Below are 20,234 nucleotides of genomic sequence, written 5' to 3'. Positions count from 1 at the left end.
CTCCCTGAGGGCCACTTTCCCCCTTGCTGCTGCTGCTGCTCCTGCTGCACCGGTCTCGCGTGACTTGTGTACAGCTACGAAGCGACGAACCTCGTCGCTCGTCGCTTGAATCACCAAGAAAATCGCGATCGCAATCATTCAATTCATCGCTTCTTCTGCCGCACTTGATCTTCCATCCCGACTCTTGCTCCCATCGCTTTCGCTCGCTCGCTCTTGCGCTTCGGCCCGTGCTAATCGGTGCAATCTGATGCACCGGGTGATGCAGTGCACCGCAACACGGTACGGGAGTGCCGCGAGTGGATGACGCACGATCGCGATTTTTTGTTTATTTTTCCCCTTGTTCCCGGGCCAACCCCCAAGGGTCGGGTTGGATTCATATTTTTAAAGACACTATTAGATGGCACGGTAATGCAGGCGCACGATGCAAAATGCACCACGGTTGCATGCTGGTACAGGCTTGTCCCATCGCGCTGCCCATACCGCGCACCGATTATATGATGCTGTGTTTACATTTATATTTCAATTGCATTTATGACTTCGATTAACAATTCCCGATAGAACTGCCGACGTGTGTGTGTCCCTGTGTGATTGTGGTGGTCGAAGAAGAGCCTCACTGGACATTGTGTTTTTGCAACCCTTCGCCACCAATCCCCGGGAAAACAAACCACTCTACGCCCCTTCTACATTCTGGTACATCGCGATCGCGTTGTTATACAATGTAGTTTTGCCTGCCGACTGGCATGGCCAATATTTATAGCGCCCCCGTGGTGGAAGGCCTATCCGACCACTCTCCGGTGCTCGGTAACGTAATTGAGCACACTTGCATCTCCGGATCCCAATGGAAAGAATCGAAGAAATACAAAACACCAAACCGATCGCGCATAGATCCACATAGCGTTGCTCACAGGTGACCAGACCATCGATCGATCCAGGGAGCAGTGTCGAAACAGCACATTTCGCCCTAAAACACGCAAACGCTGCCCCGGAACAAAAACACAAAATAAAATCAGGGATAACTACACCGGCCCGAGGTGAAGAGAGAGAGAGAGAGAGAGAGAGGGTTAGTGAGAGTGCAAGGTGAGCAGCAACCGCGACCGATGGCGGTGGCTCGATGGTTTTGAATAACATATTATGCTAATAAAATGATAAATATCACTGCATAATTATGTGCCCGTCGCAACCGTATCGACCGGCCCAGTGGATGTGGAGAGCGTTTACTAGCTTCTCCTTTTGGGAGAAGATGATTTTCTCCAAGAATTTTCTCCAAGAAGATTTTCTCCATCTCACCCACCCGGTGGTACGACTTGGCGCAGCGTCTTCATCTGCAACTCGAGTTGCAGTCGAACAACGTTCGTTTCGGGTCTTGTTTTCACTGTTCACGCTCCGGTCCCATTCACTGAGCACCCGGTTCGGTTCTGATCTCGTACGAGGCTGGGGTGTAGCGCTACCAGAAGTGGTAAGAAAATTGTTTTACTCACCCTGATCACCGGTCACCGGAGCTGTTGGCGTAACATTCTTCATCACACTTTCTTCAATTGTTTGAGAAGGCTAAGGAAAAGCACTTCGATGGTTCGGAGAGAGTTTTATTGATCTGTTTGACTTTGGTAAGACAATCATTATTATTAAGTTCCGATACCAATTTACTTATCCGGCACTACTACCGCATTGCGGTCTCGGCCTGCTGCAGCAGCCTTCTTAACCATCCGTTATCACCATCACTCCATCTCATCTTGAGCCTACCATGCCTTCTCTGTCCATGTTGACGACCTACTAGGATATTGTGAGATGGGTCGTCCGGTGTCATTCTCATGACGTGACTAGCCCACCGGAGCCTGGCGAATTTAATTCATAGATCTAGTCATTGTAGTGGCTCATTGTCCTTCCACACATACGGGGCCAAAAATTCTTTTGAGCATCTTGCTCTCGAACGCGGCTAAGAAGGTTTCGTCACACCCGTCTACGTCTCAGTCACAGACAGTCCCAGCTACCTTCGTCGCGACAGGTGTTTTTAGTTGACAAGATTCCGCAGAAGATTCCGATTGGCAAACATCACCCTAACGCGTATCTCCACATCAATGCTGTTGTCGGTGTTGACCTTTGACTCAAGAGAGGTTAAGTTTAAGACGACTTCGGATCGGGCTGATCTTTGGGGTGATCTGTACATCACCCCTACGTAAGTTAGGAATTTTCAACAGGACGGCTGGTAGTACCAACATCAACTTGGTTTTTACTTCGTTATTCTCCAACCCGAGGTTTACTTACATCTGCTCAATCCGCTGGTCTGGTCCTCCATCATACGCTACGTAGGAGAGCCTTAATGCCAATGATGTCTATGTCATCAGCAGCGTATTCCATGATCTGGATTGACTTTTAGAAGATGGTCTTCGAAGTTTCCACTTTCGAGTCCCGGATGGCTCTCTCTAGCGCTAGGTTGAAAAGAAGACAAGCGAACCCATCTCCGTGGCGTAGACCCTTTGATATTAACAAAGGACCCTAAGAGTTTCCCATCCTCCATCACCTGGCATGTGACTTATTGGTTATTGTCAGTAATACTAAGTACTGCTAAGTTTAACCGGGATTCAAAATGTGATTGTCCTCTTTACTATCCTTCCTATCCTTATGGCTCTCATCTCCAAAAGCCTGCTAGCATCAAGTGCCGATCCCTCGTCTAATGATCCTCCATCTTCACCAGCTCCCACACGCATCCCGCACGAAGCTCACAAAGCCAAACCAAGCATCAACGCCACACATACGCACATTCATCGCTTACAATCACGACCTCGTCGCTTTACTTTTTCCCACCCTCGTGTGTCGTTCGTCGCTTGTGCGCCCGCTCAAATCGCCGTGTATTGGGAAATGGTTTGACTCGCGGCAACGTTGTTCTGACCGTTTCCCATCTCTCTCTCTCTCTGTCCTTCTCGCGCATTTGCTGTCGTAATTCCGAACCCTCAAAACTTCAGCTGAAAGATTCGCTCCGGTCGCGATTAGAGATAATGTGCTTTTATTTACGACATAATAAATGTTCGAATAAAATATGTACCGTCCGGTGCAAAATGTCCACAATGAGACGCTTGGTGCGCTGCGGTGGATGATGGGCATGCGAGTGCCGTGAGCGAGCACGAGTCGGGTGTTGTGGGCGAGGGGGTTTTGTTTATTATTATTAGTGTTATTGTTATTGCACGCGACGGAAGAAAGGAAGTATTCGTTTGGGGCTGGCATTTGCGAGGGTGGCATTCGCTGGACTATTTGCTGCCCAGATTTGTCCACACTTTGCCGGCGAGATGTATTTATGTGTTCGTGTATGAGTGTGTGTGTGTGTGTGTGTAAGCTTAAGCTTGCCAGTACCGCCGCGAAAGCATCCCACCAGATGAGATGAGGGGATCGATCGACACTAAAGATATGCCAACTGGAACGGAAACCCTCTTGTTGGGGTTTGAGATCGAACCGCAAATGAAAAAGTTTTGCTTTTTCTCAACATCAAAATGACTTTTCTTGTGTTTCAAGCAGAAAAAGAGCTTCAAACAGTGATTGATCAAAGTAAGATAATATTAAATCATATTGGTATTTAGATTTAAGACAGAAGATTCTTCTGCCGCCAAAAGTGGTTATCGTTTAACGTTTGAATACAATAATTTTCCGGCTATTTTTTTCTATTCTGAATTATAGAGATTATTTTCTTAATTTACTGAATACGATTTTAAGTAAAATAATAAATAGAAACTAAACTAAAAATATGATCATCACGCTAGCACAGGCCTGAGCGAGCTTCCTTATCTACCGCTAAGCATGTTGGCAAAAATATCAACCCACCAACCCACCTACCCAACCTGCTAAGTGTGGCATTTTAGAACCTTTTCTGCGCCACCGCTCGACCCAGCAAACCGAATGGCTTCATTTGCAATGGGAAACGACAACCACAAACTTGCATGCAAAACTACGCCGAAGAAGCGTCACCGCAGCGAAAGAGTAGAAGATGGTGCCGCACCATATCCCGACCCCCAGCCGGTCCCAGCCCCAGTTGGGTGGAGGCGAACACCGTGGCGAGAATCGGCAGGGGATGTGAGAAAAAGTCAAAGGTGTGTCATTAACTGGTGCGATTAAGATCCAGCACCGGTTCTCGGGAAGGCAACGCAGAACGATCGTCCTGGGTTTTGGGTGGGCAGTGTGCGGAGAAAGGGAATAAGGATGACGGGAACGGGAAGGGGCAGGGCATAAACGTTCTTTGGTGGTGGTGAGGGGAACTAGGTGATGGGAACAGAAAACGACAGCAAAACGACAGCAATTAATTGCTTGACTTAATTGTCTAAATTTAACATCATCGCACTGTCACCAGGAGTGTGAAGCAGATGGCACGTGGAGAAGGCCCCGCAGGGTGAGGGGGATGCACTCAACGTTATGTTTCCTTCTGTACCAGACGCATCCAGCCGGAAAGGAAATCATTTAATCGATCACTTGGTTCGGCGCGAAACCATCGCGAACTGCTCGCACGTCGAACAATGAGTCGAACAACATTGTTGCAGCTTGTTGATCCGCAGTCCACCACCAATGCTACCACCAATGCCCAGGAGAATCGTGATCGTGGATGCATCAGGTGGATCGCTGTCCGCCCCATACAAATCGACACCCAAAAAACCAGTGCCCACTACGCAAATGTTGTTGTTGTTGTTTAGAATATTATAGAGACTTTGAAACATGAGAGTTTCTTTCGTCTCTAAACTACGCAAATGAGACGCGTTCGTCGCTGTGCCACTCGCGCAAGTCTTTCTTTTCGTGCGAACGGAGTGGGTAAAGCCAGCAAACCAAAACAAAACCAAACTAACGCTGGCAGCAAAAAAAAAAAAACTGTTGTAAAACACATTTTTATTGACATTTCTGTACGTAGGGCGTTGGGTGCGGATCGTCCGGCGTCGTAATTTGCGCGATCCGCAACATTCAGACGCAGCAAACGCTCGATTGCCATGCCGTGCCATCTCAATCAGACCCATCTACCGTACTGGCCGGACCGTCCCTATACCCTGGCTTCCGTCCCACCAGGCGAGCATTTTACAAGCGCTGCCTGCACTAACGCTCCAAAAACGCTCATTTAGAACACGGGCGAAAACGAGATAACGACGATCGCGAGCAGCGTAGCACACATACGCACACACACACCAGGCCACGGCCGGACGGAGGATTTCAACGACCGCAACCGCGGCCTAACGGGCTTCCGTTAATTTAGTGACAAATTATACACTATTAACTCCGCAGCAATCGTTAGAAAATTTGATGGTAATAATTAATCTGTACGCTAATAAAAACAAACGATCTGTTTCCCCCCTCCCCCATCCCCTGTTTTACAGCACTGTACGCACTCATCCCCTTTACGTGACACTCTTGCGCGGAGTGGACACACATACACCGTCACCAACAAACACACGAAAATCTGTCGCCCCGTTTGTTTTTTTTGTGGGCCTGGCTGGTAACTTCTAACAACCACAGACCGGTGGCTGCATGGTTGGGACAAATTGTTCAACCACGTTCCATCACCCGGCGGTCCCCTGTGCCCGCTTTCAGATACGATTAATGTCCGGGACATGGGTGACTTTCTGCGGCACGGTCTGTGGTTTTGGTTTGCAAACGCATTGAGCTGTTTTGCCACCGATTTACACGCCGGTGGAAGATGTACCCTTCAAGATGCTTCCAGGTGAAAGATGGTTCTATTCTGACGTCATTATGTTTTGTGATTTCACAACTTTTTATAAGTAATTTGAAGATTTGGTGCCACTTTTACGGTTGTAAAACTGCTTTACGTTGTATAAGTATAGTTAATAGTATACTATAAAGTAAAAGTGTTTATTATTAGAATAAATAAACAATTATTCGTGTTGTTTGTTGACTTAATATTAAGTTTTAAGCTCTACAAAACTCCGGAACAAGACAGATATAGAAAGTTTAAAATATTTATTCAGTTTAAAGTTCGTTGCACTAAGACCACTTTCAATAGTCGCTAATAGTTGTGTATAGATTAGGGTTAATACGTTCCGTACCACGTTACCCGTGGTCACTGAAATAACGATTTGGATAACGAGAAAAGTTTTTAAGGACCCACGTCACCCATATTTTGGGTGACGCTCTAGTGAACTTGGAATAAAATTTCGTTTACATTTTTTGCACGGAATCAATAGATCAAAATAACAATGTATTTTGGAAATGAATAACAAAATAGTAATTTTAATCTTCTGCACATAACCGTTGTATAATACTCAGTAATAAACTAATTATTATCAGTTTTTCGTTATTATTTGACTATGCTAAAACTATCTCTCCACATCAAGGGTGGGTTTGGAATGCTCAAAAATATAAAATAAGAACATTATTATTATTATTTTGTATGTTTTTTTTTTATATCAGTTTTCTCTTCTATTTATAACATACCTTTAGTTATCATTTGCGAATCCAAAATGCCGGAGACATGTTTTAGTAGCAACCAATCTTTGACTTTCTTTTCTTGAAAGCTTTCTAAATTTTACTAAAATTTACAATATTATAAGCATACATAAAACAGTTGTTGCAGGCGGGTAATACAAAAATAGTTGTTTAAAAAAACGTTATCGTTACCAATAACTATAATGACATTTTGAGCCAGCTGGAAACTTCACGGAATACTGGCTATACTCTTATCTTATCTTCAATTTTTTTTTAAACCATTGTAATTGAACTTTGGATCTAAACTACTTTAAACTTTAAAAAACTGGTTTAGAGGGGCGGCACAGGTTTTGCTCCAGCTATTTTCCACTGACTATAGATTTTGACTGAGGATGGGCCAATTTTGCTCCAGCTATTTTCCACTGACTATAGATTTTGACTGAGGATGGGCCAATTTCTGAGGTAGAAATCCTTATCGTAGATCTACATTATCTGTAAAGCTATATTTTCTTTACAATATCTCACATTCGATAGAGTTATACAGTTATCGAATGCTAATAATAATAAAATAACCTCCTGTACAATTGCATGTATTATTATTCTTTTTTTTCTGTAGATTTCGCCCATCAGCTTATAAACCTATCGCGATCAGTCAGATATTACTTATTTGATCTGTAAAAATTTCTTTCATTACAACAGAAAATTGCTCTATCGTAAGACTTGTAACGTAAGAAATCTCAAAATCTATCAAGCCAGGTAAGAGATTTTGAACATTTAAAACATAGGAAGTTCAATTGGAAGTTGAAAATATATACCCCGCTTGAAGTAATGCCAAACCGCTTGAAACATTAAACCGAACTCCTTTATTGAATGTTTCAATTGGACTTGCAAAGCAACTAATTTAATTTACTCTCTCTCCCCCTGCAAGTAACTAAAACGAAGTAAATCAAACTCCATCCTGCGATCAATTACGATAAACAATACCCCATCGCGAGTGTTCCTGTACGATCACCGCTCGATCCGTCCGTGTAATTACCGATCAATAAAAATCCGTCTAGCGAAAAGCGCCTTCCCGCATTCCAGCACCATTACTTAACCGGTTGGGACGAATAATAAACTCCCCTCGAATGGAGGTCCCCCATCGAATCCTAATAAATATTTTATCGCCACAAAACGCCAGGCAAGGTCTGCGGTCCTTCCGAAGCTGTTCTATAAGTAAGCTGATTAAAATATGTACATTCCACGGTGGTTTACCATAGGCGTGTGGGAAATATTTTGCACGTTTCGGGCAGCTCCAGATAATTGTGCCCGTCTCCTTTCAGCGCTATACTTGTTTGTTTCTTTTGGCCTGCATTAACACCAATCCACCCAGACCAGGCTGATAAAGATAAGAACATGAGCGATATTGTATGACACGTTCAATCCTGGCTTTACTGTCATATATCCGATTTTATGATCGACCCCACTCGCCGGTCCAAGGTCCCCTACCCTCCCCAATGTTCGCGCAGTCCCGATGATGACGATGAGGCGACCGAGATTGGCACATTAAACATCAAACGGTGCAGAAATGACAACACTTTTAGAAGAAAGGCCCTCCCGGCCTGGCAAGAACTTTGGCGCGGTAGCGAGATGCAGTGGCCGCGAAAGAATTCACAGCGTGCCCAAAACCAACCGATCGCGGTGCATCGATCGCGGTGCTGCCGAGAAAGGGGGTTATCAGGTTGCGTCCCCCTCCCCTCTCTCTTTCTCTCTTTCTCTCTCCCGCCAAGAAGTATGCAACACTGCCCAAACTCATTTTAGTATCCGTCTGTCCGTTTGTTTATTGGCGCGTTTGTTGTTTTGATTTTTCTTCCCCCGATCGTCGTCGAGAGCCTCGTCAGAGCATCGTCGTCGTGGTCATCATATTATATCGCTCTATAAAAATGTAGTAAAAACACCAGAAATGTTTTTCTCATCTCCAGCTCGGTCTGCTGTTCCGTCGTATCGATCCGATTTGCTTTTTTTGTTACCTTTTTTTTATTTATTTTCACCCTCACCGTTCATTTAATGTGGTGTACGGACTAAGTCTTTTCTGCAGTTATATTTGCCTTACTTTTTTTCTCTCCCGATCTCTTCCCATGTTTTGTGACCATTTGTTGGATGTTTATTTTTCTACCCTTACGAAAAAAAGGACCTGTTCCTCCCTCTCCCAGCTTTTGGCTTCTTCCACGCAAACGATTCGTCAACGGGCAGTGGTTAATAAAACGCGGCCGAGCTCCGGTGCACGGTTCGGAAGAGTGCAAATTATATGCACATAATAATTTTACGGACTGGCGGTCACATTTCGTGGTTGCAAATGGTGACAAAGCCTAATGCTACGGGGGCATCGAACAGCCAGTCGACGTTGTTAACTATCGGCCTATAGCAGAGCCAGCATATGCTAGTGTATCGGTGCAAAAAAACTTATTCGGAATTTTCATCAATCAATGATTAAGCACCCGTAGAAAGTGTATAAAAATGTAATTTTAATAGAAAGACTTCAACGATCACACAGGACACGAACCTGGTAAAGTCGGGTTCGTACAACCTACACACCAAATACGAGCGAATGGCATCGCTCGCCGGTGGATATCTTCAACCGGGCCATTGCATTTTATTGCCCTCCCAACACCCCCTCCCCACCTCTCCCCCATTCCCCTTTCAATGCAGTCACCGATCAGCCACCGTCCTTCGACTAGCTAATTGCCTAAAATCACGACTCTAATCCATTTATGAGGCCAATAATTTCCAAGCTTTACACCAACACCACCCAATCACGTTGCCTAAACCTCAACCGTGGCCGTCGTGTTACCACCCCTCCTCCCGCATCCCTATGCACTTTTACACTTACCGCACCGTTCCAGCGAATTCGCTCGTCCGCTTGTTAGTAGTAGCTGCAAACGAAGAAAACACTCACTATAATAACGCATTGATGACTATGTGCCACTAATCTGTCTGACTGTTATATACCCGGTTTTGATAGTTCTGTGTTTTGTGTGCGTATCTTTAGATTGTGAACATTAGATCCTAAACAGCTGAAATCCATTTGCCAACGGTACTCACCGCCACTAACGACGAAATATGAGAAATCTATAATTTAGGGAAACATCTTCTTCGTCCACACCCGGAGACCTTCGCTTGGTAGCTCGGGGAGTTGTTACTCCTCCCCCCTTAAAAAAAGGGGACAACCGTCCCGATTCGGCACCGAACCGACCCGATCGATACGCGCTTTAAGCGGCTAAATGATGGCTAATCGTTTTCGTTCTTTTTGGTTAGGCTTTAGGTGATGTCGCCCGCTGGCTGGCTGGTTACCGTAATGGCGATATCCTGCATCACTCATTCTAACGATCGTTGGCTGTTAGAAATTTCAAAAGTAGCGACCCCCTAAAAGCGACACGGAGCAAGAATGCGGTATGCTGCTAATAAATAGAAACCGTTTCCGAGCTTTTTTGTCAACCAGCCACGGTTAAAGGATCCATTTCGATAACTATTGAAGGAATGTGTATGTGTGTGTGTTGGCGGCGTAAAGGAGAAGGCATTAAGAAGCGATCAGGGGAAAGGAATAGCGTTAAAGTTGAAGACTAACCTTCAGTAACCGGCCAGAAACCAACAATCCCAAGCGCAAGATATATTGTAATGGTTATTGTTATTGCAGACCAAGATGAAACGCCTGTAGTTATGAGGTTATGTGGTTTGGTTATATTTCGGTTTGCATCTGGAACACTCGCTTGGGGGGGGGGAAGGGGTTAGGGATTGTCTGTCTTTCCCGCGTGGTTGGGGAGCACTACTTTATTCCCATCCCCATCCCACCATGCAATCCGTAGTTCCGTTTCGCGCCAAAATAGCCTCACCCCCAGCACGGCCCAACAGTTGACAGAAGCGAAGACAACACGGTAAGATCAATCCGATTCCGCCGCGCTGGGATTATGTTTTTGGGAGCCACCGCGAACCTCCCCCCCCCCCCCCCCCTCAGGGTAGACAATGGGTAAGATGGAGCAATAATTTGTTTGGTTTTGGGATGCGCCGGGTGTGAAGTAAAATCGGGACCGGATGCACCATGCTGCCGGAGTTCTACCAGCAGTACATTATCGTACGTTGACCTTCTCTAAATGGGGGCGGGTAGGGGGATGAGCATGCGCGATAAAGGATCTCGAACATCCGCTTCGAATCGCTTACTAATGGGGTTGAAAGAGGATCCTTCATCGATAAAGAGATCGTTCGAAGGATAAGGAAGAGCAGGACTTTGACGAGAAGTTGTGAATATTTTTTTCCGTTTATGCTTATGTTTATGCTTATTTGGAGATGACATCATAGCCTACACTACGTCTTCAAGCTTTTTTTTATATTTTGGGTCATAGTTGTCCATTTGATAATGCTAATCGACGAGTTTTTAAGTATATTTTCAGCTGATTGTAAAGTTCTTCAAACTTTTTGAACGGTAAATTTATGGTTAAGAGCTTCAAAACAATTTCAATAATCCTTTTTTTTTCCACACACAAACTCGCATTTTTTTCACCATAAACCAAATACTAAATCAAATTGTACAGATAATTTTAAGTTCCATGCTGTTGTTGGAAAATCGACGGCTGTAGTGAAATTTTTAAAATAACCTATTTATTTCAACACGAAACATTTCAGCACTTCATTGATGAAATGTTTCACATGCGTTACATGGCGTTATACTATGCTACTGTCAATTCGCTAACGTCGAAAGAATGGCTGGTATGTTTGTTTACATTTTATTCAGTGCAACAACAAAACTTGCTCAAACACAGCGTAAAATTAAAGCGTAAAATTCTCATTTCCCCCATAAATCCCTCGTAACGAATATAAAATGGATCTGTCGCGTGCACCAAACGAAAGAAAACTGTATCTGTGCAAGTGGTACTTTAAAGGTAGGACAGCTCCGGGCTAGGAAAATGTGGTCCACAAAATCTTTGCTCCACCAATCCGCGATTACTCACCGTTCTGTTGTGGATGTAATTTTCAGCCGGATTTGCGCTACTTCCCTTTCTGTGGTCCATAAACACGATCTGGTTCTTCAATGAAGCGTTTCGCAAACCAGCTTACGATGAGCAGAAGGAGATTAAGAAATGTAATCACAGACGGCATACTACCCTGATTCTGGTTCTAATCGATAACAATTTCACTTACCCTTTCCAGATGTGATATTCTCGCTCGTAGGATCGTTAGTGTGGATTGTTGCCATCATTTCGTGGGTTGTCACATTCCAGCTAAAGCGAACCGAATGGGGAGAGTTTGCCGACAACATCAGCTTTATCATACCGCTAGGGCAAGCGTGAGACTTCAACCGTAACTAATTAATTGTACTTTTAAGAGTGAAAATCATTGTCATCAAGTATTAACTTCTAAAATGGGAATAATTCTTACCGTAATGTAAACCCTAGGATGAATGTTAACTTCACACGAAATTAACTTTTTTCTCTCTAATAAAGCTCCATTAAAAAACAACCTGTTGCGCTTCCTTGTTTGTTTCTTATTGTCTTTTCTATGGAAATCGTTTCACTGTTAACTAGCAACCCGTGGAATGTTGTTGCCACGCTACCATTCCATTCCGTTCGTTGGTTACTTTGTTTGGCATGTTGCCCTATATTGGAGTTTTTCACCAAACGTTTCATCATTGTTTGTCTTTCTGCCCCGAAAGTGCACGTTGCGCAAAGTTTTATCTGCTTTCTAGTTTTATCTGCTAAATTCTCGGATTCAGCATGGAGAAGAACAACCGCTCGAAGCAGATATCAATAGTACCCAAAAATGCGTACGGATTACGGACGGATATACAGGGGAACGTACATTTTACCCTCAAACAGGAAATTATCTATCCGGTTGCGGGAGTGCTGGCCATCCACGATTTTACCACCAACAAGCAGAAGTTTTTAAGGTGCGAACAGCGACATAAAATAAATGCGGTGCAGCGAAAATTTGAATCATTTTTCTTCTCAATTACAGATTTCCTCAAAACTGCCATCCGCAACGGATTGTGTTAAGCCCCAACCGAAAGTTTATAGCCGTCGTCGAAAGAACTAACGATAAGTAATCTTCTATCTTCTTATACGCCTATCACAACACAACGATAACTTTTCTTGTATTGCTCCTTTCCTCACTCAGTAAATCGATGGTGAACGTGTACGAGATCGAAACGCTACGCAAGCGGAAAACCCTTCAACTGCCTGCGGACTGTCCGAATACGCAAATCGGTAACGTCTGCTTCACGCATGACTCTCGCGGAGTGGCGGTCCTGTCCGTCGAACCGGACGCATTCCTCTCGATCTTTTCGTTCGACAAGAACGATTCGCTTATCATCGGCCGTGCGTCCAACTCGAGCCAGCAGGGCCAAGCGGTCTATCTATCCTGCAATCCCAACGATGCCACAATCGTTGCGGTCGGTGGTTACTACATGCTCAAAATTATGAACCGCACCGACAAGGGTTTCGGCCAGATTGGTACAATCAAGGGAGACGATCTGCTGATCACCTCCATGACGTGGCTATCGTCCGATGTGCTGGCGGCGGGTACGGCCGAAACGGAAATCATCTTCGTGGAGTCGGGCGAGCTGAAGATCCGTCAACGGGCCGACATGATCGAGACGGTGGATCTGTCCGGCGAGGGGGACACGGACCTTGGAGCGACCACTTCGGCGGAAGTTGTAGGGCTGAAGCACGAGGTGCTATGTTTGACGCAGTTCGAGAAGGGTTTCCTGTACGCGATCCACAACGTGGTGCACGTGTTCGAGCGGGAATCGAACTATAACTTCCGGAAGAAGTCCGTCATACGGGTGCCGGTGACGCTGTACGATGAGACGCAGTACAAGATCATGAACGTGGCGGTTAACGAGGAGCAGGATACGATTGTGGTCGCGACGATGCACTCGCAGCTGTACATCGGTATGCTGATCGTACCGGAAACGCTTAAGATCAGCGAGCTGGTGTTTCAGAACCTTGGTGAACCGTTGCACATTAACGGCATTATCGGGATGGCCGTCTGCTCGTGGAAGCCGATCGTTATGACCGCGTGTAAGAGCACAAGGAAATGATTTTCACACTACCAACAATTCATTTTGCACGACATTCTTCGCCCTCCACAGCTCGCGATTTGACGATACGCGTGTGGAACTACGAAACGATGAAGGTGGAGCTGGTGAAGAAGTACCAGATCGAAATTGGCGTCATTGCTCTACATCCGTCCGGGTTCTTCGCCGCCGTGGGCTTTATCGATCTGCTCCGATTGCTGCAAATTCAACTGGACGATCTGAAGGAAACGAAGAGCTTCAATCTAGCGAGCTGTACTCAGCTACAGTTCTCTAACCAGGGACATCTGTTGGCCGCTGCCCACGGGAAAATGATTACGCTTATCTGCATCTTCACGTTCGAGGTGGTGCAAACGTTGAAGGGACACAATGGCAGCATTCTGAGCCTGGCCTGGTCAACGGATGATGGAGTGCTGGTGTCCGGTGGTAACGATGGAGCGATCTACAAATGGAACGTCGTGACTGGTGAGCGATTGGAGGAGGTCGTACAGAAAGGCATTCAGTATCGTTCGATAGCGCTCACCAGTGATGCACACTCGGTGTATTCCATCACCAACACTGGGCTAATCCGGGAAGTTGCCAAGTCAGATATTGTAAGTTTTAGCTCGTGGCATTTACTCTCCCGTTTGAGATCAGAGTTAACATTTTGTCTTCTCTTCGCTTTCTTCTTAAGGCAAGAGAGTTCAAAATTCCCGAATTGACTGCACTTACCGATATGGCACTGGCCCGGTCTGATGCGATCTTGTTCGTAGGCAGCATCAAGGGACACCTGTACAATGTGCAAGTCCCGTTGGTCGATACCAGCAGCGGCAACTGTACCAACTTCCGCTTTTTCAACACCAAAGTTACGAAGATTTGCATCACGTACGATGATTGCACGCTGATAACGGCGGCCGACGACGGAACACTGATCATCTGGCGCATCCTGAACAACGAGGGTAAGACGGCACGTCATGCGCCGGAGTTGGGGAAATGTTCGGATGTGCTGATCGCACGCCAGGAACTGATCGAAAAGAACGAATCCATCAACACACTGGAGATGCGAATTCAACAGCAAAGCATGGAGTTCCAGTACAAGATGAAGCAGGGCGATGCGTTCCATTCGGAGCAGATGCGTGACATCCACAAGGACTATTGTGCTGCTATTGAGAACCTTAAGGTAGGGTCTTATTATTTCCGAGGAACTCTCCAGTATCCTAACGTGCTTTTGCTTACTGTTGTCAGAAAAAGAATATCGAGATGGAACAGGCACACACGGAGGAGTTCAACCTGATCACGGCCAGCATTGCACAGGGCAAGGAGGACCACCAGAAGGAGATGATGGACTTTGAGGCTCAGTTCCACGAAAAGATTATCATGGAGTACGACAAGCTGACGAGCATGAAGAACAAAATGGACACGATGCGGGAGGAGTACGAGGTTAAGCTGCGCCGCTCAGCGGGTTGTTTGCAGGACACTATAGGTATGGCAACATCCCCCTGATGCAAGTACCCGTAATGTAACGCTTTTTGTGTTTCCCTTTCTTCCAAAAGAATCGATGGAAGCTGACCAAAAAAGACTTCAAAACGAGAAGCAAGAGATCATCGAAAACATGCTGAAGGATATGGAGCGCAAGCGTGCCGAATTCGACGAGTACTGCCGGCAGGTGGACGTCGACAACGATAGACACAAGGTGGAACTGCAGCTGCAGTACGAGAAAAAGCTCCAGGAAGAGGAGGAAAATTCCATCAAGTGGCGGGGCGAGGCAGGCGTGCTGAAGAAGAAATTCTCCACGCTAAGCCGCGAGGCGGAAGCGTACCGGAAGGAGATTGAAACGATGCAAGCCCAGCACGGTAAGTTCCAGCAGAGCATCCGGCAGCACCAGCGCGAAATAGACGGTCTGCGCAAGGAGTTGGCCGAACGGGATGGTACAATACGCGACAAGGATCGGAAGGTGTTTGAGCTGGGGAAGAAAAATTCCGAGCTGGAAAAGTATAAACAGGTGCTGTCGATGAAAATCACCGAGCTGAAGGCACAGATCGAACCGAAGGAGCGCGAAATCAAGGAGAAGAAAGAGTTCATACTGGAGATGGAAAAAAAGCTGGAGGAGCTGCAACAGAACAACAAGCAGTACGAGTTGCAGCTGCAGGAACTTCGCGACAAGTACTGCGGCATAGATCTGGAGTTGCGTCGCGAGCGGAATCGGTTCCGTGCCTCCAAAGCCCAGTACCAACGGTTGTGCGGTGAGATCTACAACGTGTCCGGATTGATACAACGCCCCGAGCAGTTGAAACGCAGCGTCAAGGAACTTTGCCACCGGTACTCGAATGACAAGGAGCTGCAAAAGTCACTCGCACTAGACGAGGACGTGCAGAACGAGTTTCTGCGCCAGCGAGAATATCTCGAACGTATGACCAAGAACGCCAAACAGAAGGCCAGCAGCCAGCGCAAGGATGGCGGAGAATCGCTAAAGCTGAAGAAGGAAAACATGGAACTGCTGGCGGAGTTGAACATGCTGCGTGAAATGCTGAACGAAAAGCAAAGGGACTGTACGCGGATGGAGGCACTACTGGGGCTGTCCAGTAAGGCGATCTCTCCACGACAAGCGAAAGAAAAGCTAGAGAAAGCGGTTGCGGTAAGTATCAACATTGTTCGCACTTTAAAAATAGTAGTAAATAGTATCCTTCCCAAATTCCGTCCTAAACCACAAAACTGTAAGCCTCACTATATTCCAGAAACCGTAGTGGAGGCATTCGTTTGCATTGCACGTTCATATACAAGTTCGCAGGCTCTTTCGTCATCGTGCTCAGTACGAACAATAGCGCAAAGCGCATTCCTCAAACAGGTTCCTGTGCATCCTTCCTGCATTAGTGGGTCGGAAAATTTTTGCTTCGTTTGCCAATACCGTTGCAGTTGCGCTTCGGACTGAGCAAACTGCTGTACAAGACGTTGTAGGGAATTTACGCTGAGATCCGCCAACTGATAGTGGTTCTTAAAGGTGTACATACGATACCAAGCGGGTCGTCGATCGGGTGTAAGATTCGCTTCGGTAAGGTTGTACATCCAGGTCTCTTGTTCGAGTGGTACCTAAGGGGAGTAGACAGATTCTTATTAGATCACCGTTTGCTTAAGCCTTCAACCTCATCATACTTACAAACGTCACCGGGTCGAACTGGAACACCTTGTAGTTCGGATTAAGCTTGGTAAAGGTAGTCGTTGATCCACCGTTCCATGCCACACTGACCGCACGTGATGGATCGTCTCGTTTATAGTACAGATTGAACTCATCCACGTGCGAGTGTCCATTAAACTGGGCCGCAATGATGTGTGCAAAGCGTTCGACGATCTTGCGATATTCGCGTGTCCAACCGATGAAGCAGGAATCGTCATATGAAGGCACATGTGCCAAAATGTGAACCCGCTCGTTAGCCTGTTCCGCAGCCAGCAACGTATCGTGCAACCACTGCAGCTGAGGCAGAAAGAAGTCAAGGCTATAAAATAGCCAAAAGTTGTGCACGAAGCAAGGATTGTTGTTGAGCCCGATAATGCGCACACCGTAAGGAGTTCGCACCGTGTAGTAACCACCTTCAGCAAGCGTTCCTCGAATGTCTTCGATTGGTAGCCAGTCGGCCCACTGCTCCGCAACGAAGTCGTACAAATAGTTGGTGCGGAATGATTCGTCGACGTTATGTGGAGCGTATCTAAAGAGACCGAGAGACGTTGAGAATTGTTGTGAGAGACTTGTTTAATATTGAGGTTCTTATTTGCCGCTAAAGGGCTTAGGACTGGTATTGTGCATAATGAATCTTTTAAGAAGAGTAATTCATATGCATCTTCAGTGAGGAATCATCCAAATCAGGAATCGCCACTCAATACATTCATGAATCCTCAGAGCAATGGCCGATCATGTCCCTTGAAGGTCTAAAGCGGAATGATAGTTGAGTTGAGCATTTTCACACCTGATGACCGAGAGGAGGCGTACATGACGGATAAGGAGGAATCCACATAGATTCATGAATCATTTACACGGCTTCAGATTCACTCATTCAGTTCAAAGATTAATTCAAATTAATGAAGCCGAATCAGACGCATGCAACACTACTTAGGGCACTTACAAGTTAGCAGGATGCGATTCGTGATTACCCAGTACCGGATAGAGTGGAACTCCTGGGAAGGTGCGCTTCATCAGATCAAACACCTGACGCATCGCAAACTCATTCGTCTCGATCGTCGTATTCCAGGTAAAATGATGCACAATATCTCCGGTGAAGTAAATTGCGTCAATCTTCGGGTGCTGCACACGAATGTGCTCCATCACGTCCACAACAGCGTGCCACGGTGTATCACAGTCCCGGTAATCACCCCAATATCCAGCGGCAGTCGCTGTCGTTGCCGGTTCCAGATCGGGCAATGTCCGGCAGCAGGCTTCCGCCTTACAGTCCGCGTTCACACCGACCAGATACTCCGGATCGTAGTGAATATCCGTAAGATGAACGATCGTTAATGGTGCGCCGGATGTTTTTCTTGGTGGTAAATCATCCCTAGAACACGAACCAGCTTCACCCGAAGACCCAAACATTGCCGATCGAACATCCGCCCGGGGAGTGATGTCAACCGATCGGTACAGTGTCGCTTCCGTTATACTTCTACCATCGCGCACACAGTCCTGCTCCTGCAGAAACACCTGACAGATGTCCTCCGGTTCGGGGAACGGTGTACGATTGCGCAGCACATACTCGATGACCTGCCCATTCATGTTGACGATTCCTTCACACAGATACTGCTTGAAACCGAGCAGCCGGCAGATGCGCTTGGCGAACGTCCACACCCGTTCCGTGTTGCCCTGCCCGTTCACGATCGTTTCGTTGTAGTAGCTCAGGAACAGATACGAGCTGGACATGCACGTGAGACACCGTGCCGCATCACGAGCACGTGCAAACCCATCGATCAGAAAGTTACCACTCAAACGTTCCCGGTACTCGGGCAGCAGTTCAAAGTACGGCACATATTGATCATCAGCTATCTCGGACGCTTCGATGATGGTACGGACTCGGGGCAGCAGTGCTTGATTGTATTGTGCTGTGGTTGGAGAAAGTGTGATAAGCTAATCTGTTGCATCATTCCACACACACACACACTGGGCAGTGGATTCATCTTACCTAGATCAATTCGGTACGGTGTTCCACGCGGTGATCCTGGCGTGTCTGCTCCGTGGACTTGGCCGAGTACGTAAAACGCACCAACGAACACCACAAACCAACTTCCCTGTGGTAACATTGCGAACGATCGGATGAAAGTCGACTGTTCCGTACCACGTCCGATAACCTTCTGTGGATTAGCGAGGCACGGCAATTGCTTGATCTTGCGGCACAACACACATCACCGAGCACCGAACACCGATTCCCTCGTACGCGGCTAATCAAAGCTGTGATAGTAATTCGTCTTGTTCATGTGTATGATAATGATATGCGTTGATGTTTGCCTTTTTTTCATGAGTGCGGTACACCGTACAGCGGAAAGGTGGTAGTAAAGGTGAGTTACTTGCTGCCCTGTGCAGTCGGATCGGTTCAACTGACCTCGAGAGCATATTCTCACTCGCATCGGTATGGAATTGGAACACCAATTTTTGATTGAAGCCAAGCATATCGATGCTTTAGATACTATGTTAGTAATCTGGGTAAGATAAGGCCCTGAGCAACCTCACCCTTGAGTGGTTCTGTGGTATGGTGCTTAAGGTCGGTTTGCCTCTGCCCTTATACAAAGGTCAATGTTCAGTAGCTGTCTATGTGAAATTCACTTGTTACCGCTCTATTATATTTCGACCAATAATAGCTCCTTCTTAGCTTCTTCTTAAATAAACGCTCCTTCTTTTTCAAAACAAGTTGGAGTTCTAGATCTTCCATTGTTTTAAGGAACAAAGATAACTTAACCTAGAGATTTATACAAAGTATCTGTTATCAAACCAAACAACCATTGCAATACATTACAAGTAAAGTGTATCTTTGAGTGTTGGTTGTGTCTGAACCAGATTTATGAATCAATCAAAATGTATGACCTCCACCTATGAGCTTGGTCTTCAAGGTCTTCAATCCGTCACTGCATTAAGCATTCATGAATCTTTTGAGAGTCGACTTCTGATTCTAATGACTCCTCACTAAAGATTCATATGAATGAATCTTCGATAAAGATTCACCAAGCACAACAGTAGTATCGTTCAAATATCTCTACTCATGTTATGCTTGTGAGCGATCAATCGTAAAATAGATCCCATTTAACGCTGAGTGCACCGGGTGGAACGAGCTGCATGCAAATGCATAGCATTTTTCTCACTTCCCATCTATGCATCTGCGATGCAAGGCCAAAGCAGTACCCGATTGATTAATGCAAATAACAACCCATCTATAATTACAACATGAATATTAACCAACAATCGGGCGGAAAAATGATTGTAACGCCCGCTCTTGACCTACATGATGGGATAGGAATAGGAATAATAGTAAAATGATGTTTATAACTGTTTCACTTACCCACGCTTTTTCTTCGTTGTAGGATCGCGATGCACTAGAGGCACATCATCGGGAACAGATGGCCAAATTGGAGGAAATGGTACGGGCACTGTCGAACGAAAATCAAACCTTACGGTCGGAAATGATTGCCCAAACTTCTCGCAAAACAACAACACCAACTGCTGGTGCTAACTAAAGTCCTTTGAAGCTAAACTCCAATAGTACGTGTGTTCTTTCGCTTAGAAAGGAAATCGGAATTAACGCCCGCGCGGTTTGCCAGC

General features: G+C 46.0%; 2 protein-coding genes across 2 annotated transcripts; both read left to right on the top strand.

Annotated features, from left to right (window-relative positions):
• Window positions 1–11,257: 11,257 nt before the first annotated feature.
• LOC128712076 (gamma-secretase subunit pen-2) lies at window positions 11,258–11,726 on the top strand. The gene is made up of 3 exons (XM_053806971.1): window positions 11,258–11,318; window positions 11,414–11,518; window positions 11,587–11,726. The coding sequence occupies exons 1-3, from the start codon at window positions 11,258–11,260 to the stop codon at window positions 11,724–11,726; spliced, it is 306 nt and encodes a 101-aa protein (XP_053662946.1).
• Window positions 11,727–12,149: 423 nt separating this feature from the next.
• On the top strand, window positions 12,150–20,149 carry LOC128712302 (cilia- and flagella-associated protein 57). The gene is made up of 8 exons (XM_053807198.1): window positions 12,150–12,322; window positions 12,391–12,474; window positions 12,550–13,454; window positions 13,526–14,061; window positions 14,142–14,627; window positions 14,693–14,930; window positions 15,001–16,082; window positions 19,997–20,149. The coding sequence occupies exons 1-8, from the start codon at window positions 12,150–12,152 to the stop codon at window positions 20,147–20,149; spliced, it is 3,657 nt and encodes a 1,218-aa protein (XP_053663173.1).
• Window positions 20,150–20,234: the final 85 nt, after the last annotated feature.

This window comes from Anopheles marshallii, chromosome 3 (assembly GCF_943734725.1).
Source record: "Anopheles marshallii chromosome 3, idAnoMarsDA_429_01, whole genome shotgun sequence".
Taxonomy (NCBI): Eukaryota; Metazoa; Arthropoda; class Insecta; order Diptera; family Culicidae; genus Anopheles; species Anopheles marshallii.
The sequence above is the reverse complement of the archived record's forward strand: the minus strand, read 5'-3'. Positions and strand labels throughout refer to the sequence as shown.